General features: G+C 43.5%; 1 protein-coding gene across 1 annotated transcript in view; it reads left to right on the top strand.

Moving 5' to 3' along the window:
* The first annotated feature begins 1,901 nt into the window (after positions 1-1,901).
* The window catches only part of ULK3 (unc-51 like kinase 3), a 38,229-nt gene continuing 26,537 nt past the window's right edge, over positions 1,902-13,593 (top strand). Inside the window, exons 1-8 of the mRNA XM_088446178.1 lie at positions 1,902-2,142; positions 3,412-3,552; positions 5,280-5,400; positions 5,805-5,909; positions 6,981-7,124; positions 7,640-7,722; positions 9,112-9,267; positions 9,474-9,579. Of these exons, the coding sequence (XP_088302304.1) occupies positions 2,047-2,142; positions 3,412-3,552; positions 5,280-5,400; positions 5,805-5,909; positions 6,981-7,124; positions 7,640-7,722; positions 9,112-9,267; positions 9,474-9,579 (952 nt within the window). The 5' untranslated portion in view covers positions 1,902-2,046. The remainder of the gene's footprint in view (positions 2,143-3,411; positions 3,553-5,279; positions 5,401-5,804; positions 5,910-6,980; positions 7,125-7,639; positions 7,723-9,111; positions 9,268-9,473; positions 9,580-13,593) is intronic.

Genomic DNA, 13,593 nt, shown 5'->3' with positions numbered 1-13,593 from the left:
GCGCATAGCGCTCGCAAATGGGTCGATGGCCGGGCAGTTCGCACGCGCGGCATGCGCACTGCGTGTGCCCCGGAGTGAGAAATTCACTCGCTCCGGGGCTCGCTACAAACGGGGTGGCTGTCGATGTTGATCGACAGCTCGCCCCGTTTTGTGGGGGGGTGGCTTGCCAAACGGAGGCGTTCCCGAAGGAACGCCTGCCGTTTGGGGGCGGCTCTACTGACATCACTCGTGATGTCAGTAGTGAGATTCCTGCTCTATTAGCGCAGGAAGCTCACTGAGGCTTGCGGCAGACGAGACCCTACCACAAGGGTCTCGTCGCAAGCCCGATGGTCGCGACCATCACCTGGCTGCTCGCAGCGAGCGGGTCTGAATCAGGGCCTAAGTCCAATCAATTGTGATTAGGATAATGGTTTATGAATTAGTTTTTTTTGTAAACTATCTCTGCAGGAAGGTTAATAACCATTTGGCTGACATACCATCTGCTTTATTAGAAATTGTTAGAAAATAGTACTTTCTGTCTATTTCAATTGATGTGGTTGACTGCATTGGTTATCTGATCACTTCTAATATTCCTGCGATATATTGATGAGTGTGCTGATACCCGGAATTAGGTAACAGAATCTTATGTTTGATGTACTTATACCTTCTTGATCATTGATATTGACAGGATATAGCAGGCAGCCACATCCATGGAGAGACATCTTCACCGGCATTTCGAATCAGGCGCTGGTCGTGAGCCAACCGGAGCTCACAGACCGGCAGCCACTGCTGATTGGCTTCCGATCTGCAAGCTCCAATTGGCATGCGAACAGCACCAGATTTGAATGGTAGTGACACTGTCTCTCAAGGACTGTGTCTGCTTGTTGGTGCGCCAGCTGTAACCAGCTGGCAGCCGGCATCAAATCCACACTGCTGCCACCCAGGCTACCCGGGTCCCTCTCTGCAGCACTGGCCAGACCTGCACATCTGGCCATTAGCCCTTATGGCATTTGCCAGAACTGCCAGATGGCCAGTCCAGCCCTGCTGAGAGGTCAGGTTTGCACAAGTATATCATGTAGATATACTCACAAAAGTAAAAAGGAGAGGGTTGAGAGTCAAAATCGATGACCTATAAATGTATAAAATTTGTATTGAGTTAGCAATTGAATTTGTAGGGTAGACGTAGTGCTGATATCTCCAGATTCTTTGCAATGTTGCCTGACACCCCAAGGGTGAAATTCAATTCTGCAATGCTTGGTCACACATATCACGGTAAAACACAATAGTTCAACTGCGCAAATTTTTCTGCACACCGCTATAGGGTGTGAGGGAAACTTAGAAATGCCATTGCTTAGAAGTGAATCTTACAATGCTGACTCTTGCACATGTCATTCTGGGACTTCAAACACTATGCACAATGCTTAGAGGCAGATGATGGCAGCATGGCCCATAGTAACATGGGTGGCAGCTACATAGCCCAGCAAATGGGTGGCCCTGTAGTGTCTGCTCCAGGCCATTGGGGGAGCGCTATGGTCATATGTTACCTCGTTTTATTATCATATTTTACCAAACATGGCTGTCATTTAGCATTAGCTAAACATTATTTTGACATTTTTAGGGAAAAAATAAATATATTCCTGTGTACATATATCAAGTACTTTCTCTTTCCAACTTTTCTAGGATTTCTTTTTTAGCATTAGCTGCAGAGCAACTGTTTTGACATTTAAGGGGGAAAAAAATAATATTCCTGTAAACATATAAGAAATAATTTCTAGATACAATACTTTGTACAAAACGAGTAAAATAAAAGCTGAACGTACAGTACTGCATGTTTCTATCCACCACTAGATGGCGCAAGTCTCCATGTTTCTGGTTATCACTGTGTGCTGCTGGCTGGGCGCTTCCTGTTCCTGTATCAATAAGGAAGTGTAGCAGCAGCTGCAGTCAGTGTCAGCCAGACTAGTGACAGCTCCATAGTAACTCACCATGTCAGGCAGCTGTCTTCTTATAGAGTGAGGGCAACACTTACCAGTCAGTGTGCTACATAGGATATGTACATGGCACATTATGGCAGGCTGGGCTCCACCTCGGCTGGATGATTTTATATTGACTGACAAACTGGGCAGCGGCACCTATGCCACCGTCTATAAGGCCTACAGGAAGGTAAATCTGCTCAGCCCAGCAGGAATAGAACAACATAATATACTTTGTGCTCTAGGAAAAGGTTTGCAGTGTGTGTGGTGCTTTGTTAGATTTTGGTTTGGATTTTGAACTTCCTATAAGTGCATTTGTCAGCACCACCTATATATAATATATATGACATGTTGAAAGCCTGGTCGTTGCCTGCTGTTACAAAGGGTGTAAAATACTAGATTGATCATTATTTTTTTGTCTAGTATTTTAATCTCCAGCTTCAGCTTTGATGCCTGGACAAGAGGGAGACATTGTGAGCCTGATTCATGGGTGGATACAATGCCTATGTTTCTGTAGTTGAGTGACTATTGGCTACTGTGCATGCGTGAAAAGTCCTGAAAACCTACAGCACGTTAGTTCCCCTGAGTGTACGCTGATACGCTCTAATGTGTACAGAGCCAATGGCATTAGAAGTAGGGCGGCTAAACTATGGGCGGTGACTGGGAGGTGGCCTGAGGTGAATGCAAAAAAATCAGTCTCATGGGCGTGTTATGGGAGTATTGCGGGTGGTCCATATAAGAGGCTGCGTTCTCAGATGCACAGCGACAGAGACCATGTGTGGTTGGATTTCAGGAGGAGACACTGCCTGCTATAGGCTGGTGCCCATGGTGGAGTATTCAGAACCACCAGAGGAGTTGCATTGTCCATGAGCATTGAAAGTTGGCGTCTCAGGGCTTGCACAGTCCGGCGCATGCCTGTTCACAAGGGGAAGACTGAAACTACCATTTGCATGAAGGCTGCAATAGTGTCCACCTCTGAATCAGGCCCCCGTTATTGAAACTTTGGGAAGAAGAACCTGAAGCTGGCTTATTATCCTGTCTGTGCTTGGGCACTTTTCTTTCTTCTTAGAGATGCTTTCCTCTTTACCTAAACTAGTCCTTAGATTTCTCCAAAAATACCCACTAAACTGCTTTAAATAATTGTTATAGTAACTACCATAATGTTTGCTGTCTGTTTCCTATAGCATGTTACTGTAATAACTGATTCCATGACCTCCTTATGTCTAATAACATTGTATCCATTGCTTCATGTATCCCATGCGCCAAATGTCCCTTCCTGCAGCTCTTACTCTGACTGCCTCTAAATAAAACATGTAAATGAACTATGTAATTACCTAGGCATCATTAGCGCAATATCAATCGCTAAAACCGTGACCACATTTGTGGCATATCAAATCAAGTATTTTGTTACTCAGTTTTTAATATGTACATCCAATGCTTTCCCTCTGCCAAATGTTAGCGGAACACACGTGAGGTTGTGGCCATTAAATGTGTCGGCAAGAAAAGCCTGAACAAAGCATCGGTGGAGAACCTTCTGACAGAGATTGAGATCTTGAAAACTGTCCATCACCCACATATCCTCGAGCTGAAGGACTTCCAGGTCAGAGTATGAAATGTATACACGCCTGGGTTTTGAACTGTTTAACCCAAGTTGAAATGAACAAATATTAACTGCTATGTTACTGCGGACCTGTGTGGTGGCTTTCTGCTTGCATTTTAGTGCAGCCATAAAATATATATGCTTTATTCGGTATGTAATCACTATCCCGGCTGTAGGGAAGCCGGCGCGCAGAATGCCAGCGCCAGAATCGCAACACCAGTCAGAATCCTGGTGCCAGCATCTTGACGGTAAGTAGAGAGGTTAGGCACTAGGGGGGTGGGGGGTAGGGTTACCTATCGACAGGTGTCGGTATCCTAACCCTGTCGGCCGCTGGGTTCCTGAGCGCCAGCATCCCGTACCCAGCCCCTTTATTCGAGCATATGTATACATACATACAGTCAGGTGCATAAATATTGGGACATTGACAGAATTTTCATATTGTGTCCTCTATTCACCACCACAATGGCTTTGAAATGAAATAAACAAGATGTGCTTTAACTGCAGAGCTCAGCAACACCAAAAGACCCGGAAGACCACGGAAAATAACTGTGGTGGATGACAGAAGAATTATTTCCCTGGTGAAGAAAAACCCCTCGACAACAGTTGGCCAAATCAAGAACACTCTCCAGGAGGTAGGTGTATATGTGTCAAAGTCAACAATCAAGAGAAGACTTCACAAGAGTGAAATATAGAGGGTTCACCACAAGATGTAAACCATTGGTGAGCCACAAAAACAGGAAGACCAGATTAGAGTTTGCCAAACAACATCTAAAAAAGCCATTACAGTTCTGGAACAACATCCTATGGACAGATGAGACAAAGATCAACTTGTACCAGAGTGATGGGAACAGAAGAGTATGGAGAAGGAAAGGAACTGCTCATGATCCAAAACATACCACCTCATCAGTGAAGCATGGTGGTGATAGTGTCATGGCGTGGGCATGTATGGCTGCCAATGGAACTGGTTCCCTTGTATTTATTAATGATGTGACTGCTGACAAAAGCAGCAGAATGAATTCTGAAGTGTTTCGGGCAATATTATATGCTCATATTCAGTCAAATGCTTCAGAACTCATTGGATGGCGCTTCACAGTGCAGATGGACAATGACCCGAAGCATACTGCAAAAGCAACCAAAGAGTTTTTTAAGGCTAAAAAGTGGAATGTTATGCAATGGCCAAGTCAATCCCCTGACCTGAATCCGATTGAGCATGCATTTCACTTGATGAAGACAAAAGTGAAGGGAAAATGCCCCAAGAACAAGCAGGAACTGAAGACATTTGCAGTAGAGGCTTGGCAGAGCATCACCAGGAATGAAACCCAGCGTCTGGTGATGTCTATGCGTTCCAGACTTCAGGCTGTAATTGCCTGCAAAGGATTTGCAACAAAGTATTAAAAAGTGAAAGTTAGATTTAGGATTGTTTAGTTTGTCCCATTACTTTTGGCCCCTTAAAAAGTGGGAGGCACATATAGAAACCGTTGTAATTCCTACACCGTTCACCTGATTTGGATGTAATTACCCTCAAATTAAATCTGAAAGTCTGCAGTTAAAGCACATCTTTGTTTCATTTCAAAGCCATTGTGGTGGTGAATAGAGGCCAAAATATGAAAATTCTGTCACTGTCCCAATATTTATGCACCTGACTATATATACTAGATAGTACTTATAATTCCCTAGTATTGCCATATTTCCTTGTCATTCTCATTTTGTTTATTGTTGTATTTTAGTGGGACCGAGATTACATATTCCTGATCACAGAGTATTGCGCAGGTGGAGACCTTTCTCGGTTCATCAGATCTCGAAGGATTCTCCCAGAGAAAATAGCTCAAATCTTCCTGCAGCAACTAGGTGGGTAGTTCTCCTGTTTGCAGTCACCTGAATTTAAAGCCATCATCCTCTCCCTCATACTTACAGGATGACTTGCACTGTGCTCCGCTTGGCTTTCTCACTTTGCATTCAGAAACTTTGTGATTTGCACATGTGCGGCTTTTCCATTTACCTTTTATTCCTGTTTCAGTCTTTGTTGGCTTCTAATAACTGTTTCATTTCCTTGCTCTCTATATTCTCCCTTTTGTTTCTGCTTTTGTTGTCACTTCTGTACTACAATTTTACTTAATTTATTATATTTTTCTAATACAGCTATTCTACTCATTATGTCCTATTTCCCAGCATGCACTATATGCAGCTAGCAGTGAGCATCACATATTCATACATCCTTATTATATCTCGCTATCGCCTTTTGTATTATGCAGCAAGTGCTTTAAAGTTCCTATATGAGAGAAATATTTCACACTTGGACTTGAAGCCTCAGAATATTCTCCTCAGTAGCCTGGATAGACCCCACCTCAAGTTGGCTGGTGAGTGTCGGCCTCTCCTTATGACTACTAATAGAGGGGATATTTGGTAATATCATTTTAAAGGCGTTGTAGTTGAATTTCTACAATTTCTTTTACAGCATAGTCTTTTCTTTCTGTGCTTTTCAGTAAGTTTTTATAAAAGCTACAGATATACAGTACACCCCGCCCCCAGCTCTGCTTCCAGTATCTCCTAGAAAGCAGCCCTCTGTTTTCCAAGGGCAGGGGAGATATAAATGATGTAAATGCTTTGCTAGAAACACACAGAAGTCTGAAGGCTAATGCGGTGTATTTAGTAAAAGTTACAGAAGATCACATATAAACCAGTAAATTATAAGTTAGTGAAATATACATTTTAACTCTAATGTATTGGTTGATTCATTTACTGCCTAATTTAAGTCATTAATGATTATTTTTAACCAGTAGGAAAGTGCAATAGTTTATACCTCCCAACATCTGTTGTGGGTGGGAGACATGTCCCTTTGGGGGCATGTCTAGCACTTCAAAAGTGCTAAGCCACCCCCTTCTATCCTCTAAACCAGGGGTTCCCAACCACGGTCCTCAAGGCACACTAACAGATTTTAGGGATAGCCATACTTGAGCACAAGTGACTTAATTAGTACCTCAGTTATTTTGATTTAACCATCTGTGCACAGTCATGGATATCACTAACACCAGGACTGTTAGTGTGCCCTGAGGACCGAGGTTGTGAATCACTGCTCTAAACACCACTTCAATGCCGTTCTGATAAGCTCGAAATTTACAAGCATCAGGACAAAGTCCTGATATCCTCATACTGGGACTATGCCAGCTGGGAGGAATGATAGCGTTACAGTCCATATCATAAGCTGCTATGTACATAATAGGTCAACTTCTTTTACATATTGATATTCTATATTCTCCACATAAAGAACTTTCTTTCAGTTGTAACTAAAGACTATAGTAGGCCAACTAGTAACTACTGGTTAGTAATCTGAGGACCACTGGACATAGATGTGTGATGAAGCAGATGCATGGCTCGAATATAGATGAGGAGACTGCTAGTCTGACACCTTGGTTTTATCTTCCTACTAGATTTTGGTTTTGCTCAGCACATGACATCACAGGATGAGTCTCAGTCACTGAGAGGATCTCCACTCTACATGGCTCCTGAGATGGTGTGTAGTAGGCACTACGATGCTCGGGTCGACCTCTGGTCTGTAGGGGTTATTCTGTATGGTAAGAAGGCAATCCAGAAATAATAACCGTATTCCTCTGCTAGTTCTGTCATGGAAATATATACAAAGAATTGCTCCTGAAGACAGCACCTTCCAGCTGAATTTACGCAAATGTCTAGTACCCATAATGTATTGTGATGTGCGTATGTTTATATTGTGTACATATTCTATGTGGAAGGAAAGTTAGACCATAAGCTCCAATACTGCATGTTCACATACATCTATCCTGAAAGAGCGCCAAACAGCCCCTTTTAGCGCACCACAGACTTTGCGGTTTATCTGCATCAAAATACTAATTCTAAGTACCTAGTATAATTTAAGTAGAATAAGATGTAACATTTAGGATAAAGTTTTTTAATTTGGGCCTCTTGCACCTTATGATGCAAAAAGGACTGGTGTATGTGTACACGTCTGTCAGCTAAACTGTGGCCGGGACTGATGTGACTGATTACAGAACTGGGTAATATGGTGGCACTATAACAATAACCCAGAATAATAATCTTTCTGACATCCTAGAGGCACTGTTTGGGAGAGCACCATTTGCATCCAGATCATTCTCAGAACTGGAGGAGAAAATACGAAGTGTCCGGACAATTGAGGTAATAAATGAGAAGATTGCCCTTATGGAGAGAGAAATTAGAAAAGTTGTCTGTATGGTGACAGGTCTCCTGCACCCTTCTCTGTAGAGGAATTGCTGTTGCCAATCTGTTAAAATATTTTAGTCAGTTTTTTTAAATCCTACTGGCATATTTTACTGACACATCATTATGCTATAACAACGTATGCTAAGAAATTATAGCAGAAGCACCATCTACAATGAAAGCAGGTCCAGGGATTGTTGAAGGGTGATTCCAACCCTGTATAACCCTACATAATCTTAGAGGATATATAATTAACTTTGAATTTTCAAACTTGACTATTTTCTCTGATGCTGACGGGTTTTGCGTGTAATAAAATTGCCATTTTAAAGCGTCTGGGAAAATTTTAGATTTTGCAAATCCCAAACCAATTACATTCTCTTAAAACCATATTTATTACCAACCGCATTTTAATTATGCCCCAACTCGCAATGTAGTAATGAGCGTTACCCTTTGCACTTATTTCGTTGACATGCCAGGACAAAGTTTCTGAAAAAGCTCTCTCTCAGCGAAGGGCTGGCAGCAAAGTGAGAGCTCCTACTACCATTGTGTTTCCAGGTTAGCACCCTGCACGTGTACTGCTCATGCACAGTTGGTGGCCTGTGTGTATGTCGGTGGAGATGGATCTGGAAGATACTTCTTCGAAAGAAATTGTGTTACAGTAGTCTATAGGCTAAATTGCCTGACACTATCTGAAGATGGATTTAGCTACCTGGACCAAGCTCTAGAATGCTTGGTAAAGCTGACAGCATAGCAGCCCCATAGATACCTATATTGAAGATATCTACTGCAGTCCCTCTTTGTAACATCTTGTCTGCTTCGCATTCTGGAAGTTGGTAAATCTGGCAACATCGCATCCTCCATAGAAACCTATGGGGGCTGCAGCTGCTGGGGGAATGGAGGGATCACAGCAGGTATCTGAGATATTTTCTGCAAACCCTCCTTCATACATGGGGGTGATACTAAATATTTGTGGTTATCCCTCTAAAACTTGAGTTTTTGTGGAATAAGCCGCAAATCTTTAATGATAAATGGGCCCCTTAGCCTCAGGTGCTGACAGTCGGGGCCAGCAGGTCACAAGTATCTGAGTCAGTGTTCTGTTGTCACAAGTGATAGAGTGCAGGTTAGTGTAGCGTAGCCGGTCCTTAAACTGTTTAAACAGAACTTTTACGTATATAATTACCTATTTCTGTTCTACAGTTATCTTTGCATACTATGATAGTAAGCGTGCTGGTTTTAACACATAAATATTTATTGTTCACAGCTTAAAATATCGATTTCTTGACTGGCACTTTTTTTTTTTGCACACATAGTTTTCTCCTTTGACTTTCTATGGTCTCTTGGCTGTAGCTCCCAGTAAGACCGCGGGTCTCACCTGAATGCCGGGATCTGCTTCAGCGGCTCCTGGAGAGAGACCCAGATCAACGTATCTCTTTCTTAGATTTCTTCAGCCACTCATTTGTAGACTTGGAGCATATGCCTTGTGCAGAGTCCCTGGAGAAAGCCGTAAGTTGCATTTCTGTGGTCTGCCCCTCTGCATCACTCCCCAAATGTTTTGCACTCTGCTTACTGTACGGGTATAACTGTAGTAATACCCACTTTGACAAATTGGCTACCTTATGTTTTGTCCGGTTTGTTGTTCCAATGTTTTTCTCAGGCCACTATTTCCCTCTCTCCAAATCCCTCAGTTGATCTTTGCCTTCTATAAACAGGCGTCACTGGTGGTAAAGGCAATTGAGAAAGATGGAGCAGGAGAGCCCTCAGCCGCCCTCACTCTGTACTGCCGAGCCATGGAATACTTCATCCCTGCCCTGCACTGTGAGTGTTTATGTGTCTGTACTTTGTGGCTAATAATATAGTGCATGGACATGTTTTCTATAATACGTATCCCTTCTTTTCAAAGGAAGATTGCCTGGAAAAAATAATTTTAAATAATGTGGTGGACATGACATTATGAAAGCGTTCTCCAGTGACTGTGTGGAAAAAGTGCTATTACCCACTGGCTTCATTTTATAAACTATACTGGTGCACTTACAGATAAAGTTCTGTTGCATTGGACAGTAGCATATTTCTGTACCGTTGCCTTTAGAACAGTTTACATAAAACTCCCCCAATATTTTCCGTAGAGTTCTTTATGAATAAGACAAGATGGGGTAAGAAAGCTCTTCCATAAGTCACTGTGTGGAAAAGCAGGTGCAGCATATAGCAGTTCATTAGAATGTAGCCATATTGTTTCTGCTGCTGCTGTTTGGCAAATGAAACCATCTATCTGAGTGACAGCTGTTGAAAACATCACTTTTTCCACATGGTTATCTGTAAAAAAAAAAAAAAAAAAAAGATTTAATGTCTCCTGTCAGACTTTGTGCAGGAATTATGGCTTCTACTCTTATTAAAAATAGTTTAGCGACCAACGGCACCGTTAAATTGGATTCTAGGGGCGATATTCTAGAAAATAGGAGTTTCTCCCTTAACTTTAGAATTGTTCTACTTTCTATTCCATAATCTGAAACATTATATATCCTGTCCACATTGTTTTATGATAAAAACTGGGATGCATTTAGTGACTGTCACAATAAAACATGACTTTTATAGGGCACTTGAAGGAAGGGGGAGGTGGCTAGACTGCACACCCTAATTTTAAACATAAGAAGTGCTACCATGCTGAGACTTAGTGTCATGCAGGTAAACAAAATGCAGATGCACACTCTGAGCTCTATGAATACTGATAGTCAAAACATTTATGATAAACTCTTCAATCAACATGGTGTATGAATAAGATTCTTAGCACGTTTGGCCAAAAATGCATGCCCATCCAGCACGTCACTTTGAACCTCATCAGATAAGTCCCTAACATCCCTAATGCTAACACATTATATACATTTAAACATAATAAGGGATACTACCATGCTGAGACTTGTAGTACCATCCAGGAAAAAGAAACTGCAGATGCACACTGAAAGCACTAAGAATACTCCTAGTCAAAACAATCATAATATATTTAATATGACACATAGGTAGTATTTTTTTTTATTTTTTTTTTAACTTCACGTTTATTGAACAAACAAGAATCACAAAAAGAGTCGCAGCAAATTCCAGAACATAGAGTACAAAGAAAAACAATCACAAAACAGACAGGCTATACACTGACTAGTGGAGAAGCATCGAAAGTGCTTGTGAAAATAAAAAGTCACTTTTAAATTGGAAAGGGACGAGAATGGGAGAAGGAACCAAAAAAAAGTGTGTGTGTGGGGTATGGTGGGATGGGGGGGGAAGGTAGTCATTTATAGTGTCCTTTTGATGGGGGAAATGATCTGTCTGGAGGTTAGGGAAGTACTGTAAATATGTATTTCTAGAACAGTGCTGCAGAAGCAACATTTCTGGAGACTAAAAAATGCATATTTCTACAGAGTCCATAGGCTCCACAGGGAGACCTTGGGGGTGTAGGTTATGGAACTGAATCCGGGCACCACGCAGTTAAAAGCTTTCAGCTCCCAGGATGCACTGGTCCACTCTCACTATATCCTGCCCCGAAGCCAGAGTCTCCTCTTTTTCGTTGGTGCCCGGCCGGAGTCGGTAGTCCTTAAGCTTCTTTATTTTTATGATTTATTTCTTTGTTTGATACATAGAGCGTGCAGAAGCATACTGTTCGTGGGACGTCTGTGCTGCCGCTCCATCACCCCTCGGGTGCCGCGACACCAGTACAGATCTGGGGATCTCGGCGGGCATCCCGGGGTCACTGCTAGCCAAGGCCCCGTTGGAGGACCCAAAATGCAGCCGGACTCTAAGGGGGCAGGTAAGGTGGGTCGCCGCTCGCGGTGGCCTGCTCGGGCATTCATACCTCCGGTCTTTCGGGGGATAGACTGGAGGTGCTAAGTGTGGACGCAGGATCTAGCCACCACGCTCTACTGGACCACCAGGGACAATTGGTGCGGGAACCAGCGTCCCGGGGGTTAATCAGCCAGGGGAGACAGCTTCCCTATTAATGCAGCTCCTCCCCTCAGCTCAGGGCACCTTTTCTCTGAGGTCTGGCTTCTCTGAGTTGTTCTCCTTCTCGGTCACGCCCCCTCTGACGTCTCCGGTGGCCATTTTCTTCATGGTGCAGTCGCAGCTCTCTCAGGACAGCGTCTGCTCCGGTCCCCCTATGCAGTGCCTCGCCCCAGGGTCAGCGTATGTAGCGCTACAGCCTACCAGATGCTGAGTCTGTGTAGATAATAGTAGTGCCAATTTGCAGTTGTATTTCTGCATTGTATGTGACTCATGCTAGCGCTGTCTGTCTCTGTCTATTTTCTACTGTCAGCATATATCTACCTTTTCTCTGATTCTGCCCTAACATACAGGTCTAGTCAGGGTGTTTCCTATACCACACATCTATAGAGCTTAATATTTGTGAGGTTGGTCACATACAGTTATACCTTGCATTGTGCCATATCCGGCTGTGTGCTCCTGCAGCTTGCCCAAGCATCAGATAGGACCACTATATTGCTTCTCTACAAGTATCCTATATACTTAGTGGTTGCTTTATACCCAGAGCCATATTGTGAGTTACATTGCCCTACAGATATGTCTGGCAGAGGCAAGGATGACGAACAGACTACTGCACCCATTCTGCTATCATGCAGATTATGTGCCACAGGTATTGATGGAGGATTTACAGGATGGTTTATGTGTTGGGTGTTTTAATCCACCAGGTACATCTATCCCCCCATCACCAGTACAGGAGCCCCCTTGGGCTGCCTTTTCTCAAGTCCTGGCCTCCATTGCGGGATGCCAAGCGGTTCCAACTGTTTTTTCCCCTATGGGGTTACCACATCAGTCTGTTATTCCCTCACAGGGATTACCACAACTGATACCAACTATGCAAACTCCTCCTGTGCCTCCACCAGGCGTGGACGTTTTCTCTACCTCTGTGCAGAGCCTGGTGGCTTCTTCTACAGCCATTCAGACCATGCTGCAGGGTGAGAAAACTCTGAAACCTGCTAAACGTACGGTTTTGCCATCACGGTCCACACAGCTTTCTGAGTCTGAGCTGTCATCTGATGATGGAGAGGTTACTGATGCCTCTAACCTCGACTCCCCTCTGGAGGAGGTGGAGGCTCGGTCTAAAATTAATATTCCTGCCTTATTGCGAGCTGTCAGATCCATCTTAGTCATAGAAGAGGACAAGCCAGCCCCTAAATCCAAACACCCTCTGTTTAAACGACAAAGTGGCTTCAGCAGAATTTCTTCTGTCAGATCAACTAGTTGAACACATGGCTGCAGCCTGGTAAGAGGTTCCAACCTTAAAAGCGTTTGCCTCATGCTACCCATTTCCTGATGCTCACTGTAAAAAATGGGAATCGCCCCCTGCAGTGGATTCCCAAGTTACACTGTTAATCAAAAATGCTACGTTACCTATGCCTTTTATTTCTTTCTTAAGGGACCCTACAGATAGGAAGGTGGAGACGTGCCTGAAATCTATATACTTTTTCAGGAGCTGTTGCCCGCCCATCCATGGCTATTTCATAAGTAGCTAAAGCTATAGAAAGCTGGGCTGATGCATTGGAAGACTCCTTCCACTCGGTGACTCATGGGGATCAGGTGTCGTTAGTTGGTCACATTCATTCGGCTGCATATATTGGAGAAGCTACATCGGATACCAGTCTCCTAACCTCCAGAGTCTCGGCTGCGGCAGTGTCCGCTCGACGTTCCCTATGGTTGCGCTCTTGGAGGGCGGATGCTGATTCTAAAAAGGGCCTGGAAGGCTTACCTTACAATGGGGAGATCTTGTTTGGCCCGAATCTGGTCAAGATTGTTGACACATTGGCAAAATTGAAGTTGGCATTTCTACCTTCA

Source organism: Taudactylus pleione, unplaced genomic scaffold (assembly GCF_031769625.1).
Source record: "Taudactylus pleione unplaced genomic scaffold, aTauple2 ptg000019l, whole genome shotgun sequence".
Classification (NCBI taxonomy): Eukaryota; Metazoa; Chordata; class Amphibia; order Anura; family Myobatrachidae; genus Taudactylus; species Taudactylus pleione.
Note: the sequence above shows the minus strand (reverse complement) of the source record. Positions and strands in the feature narration are given on the sequence as shown.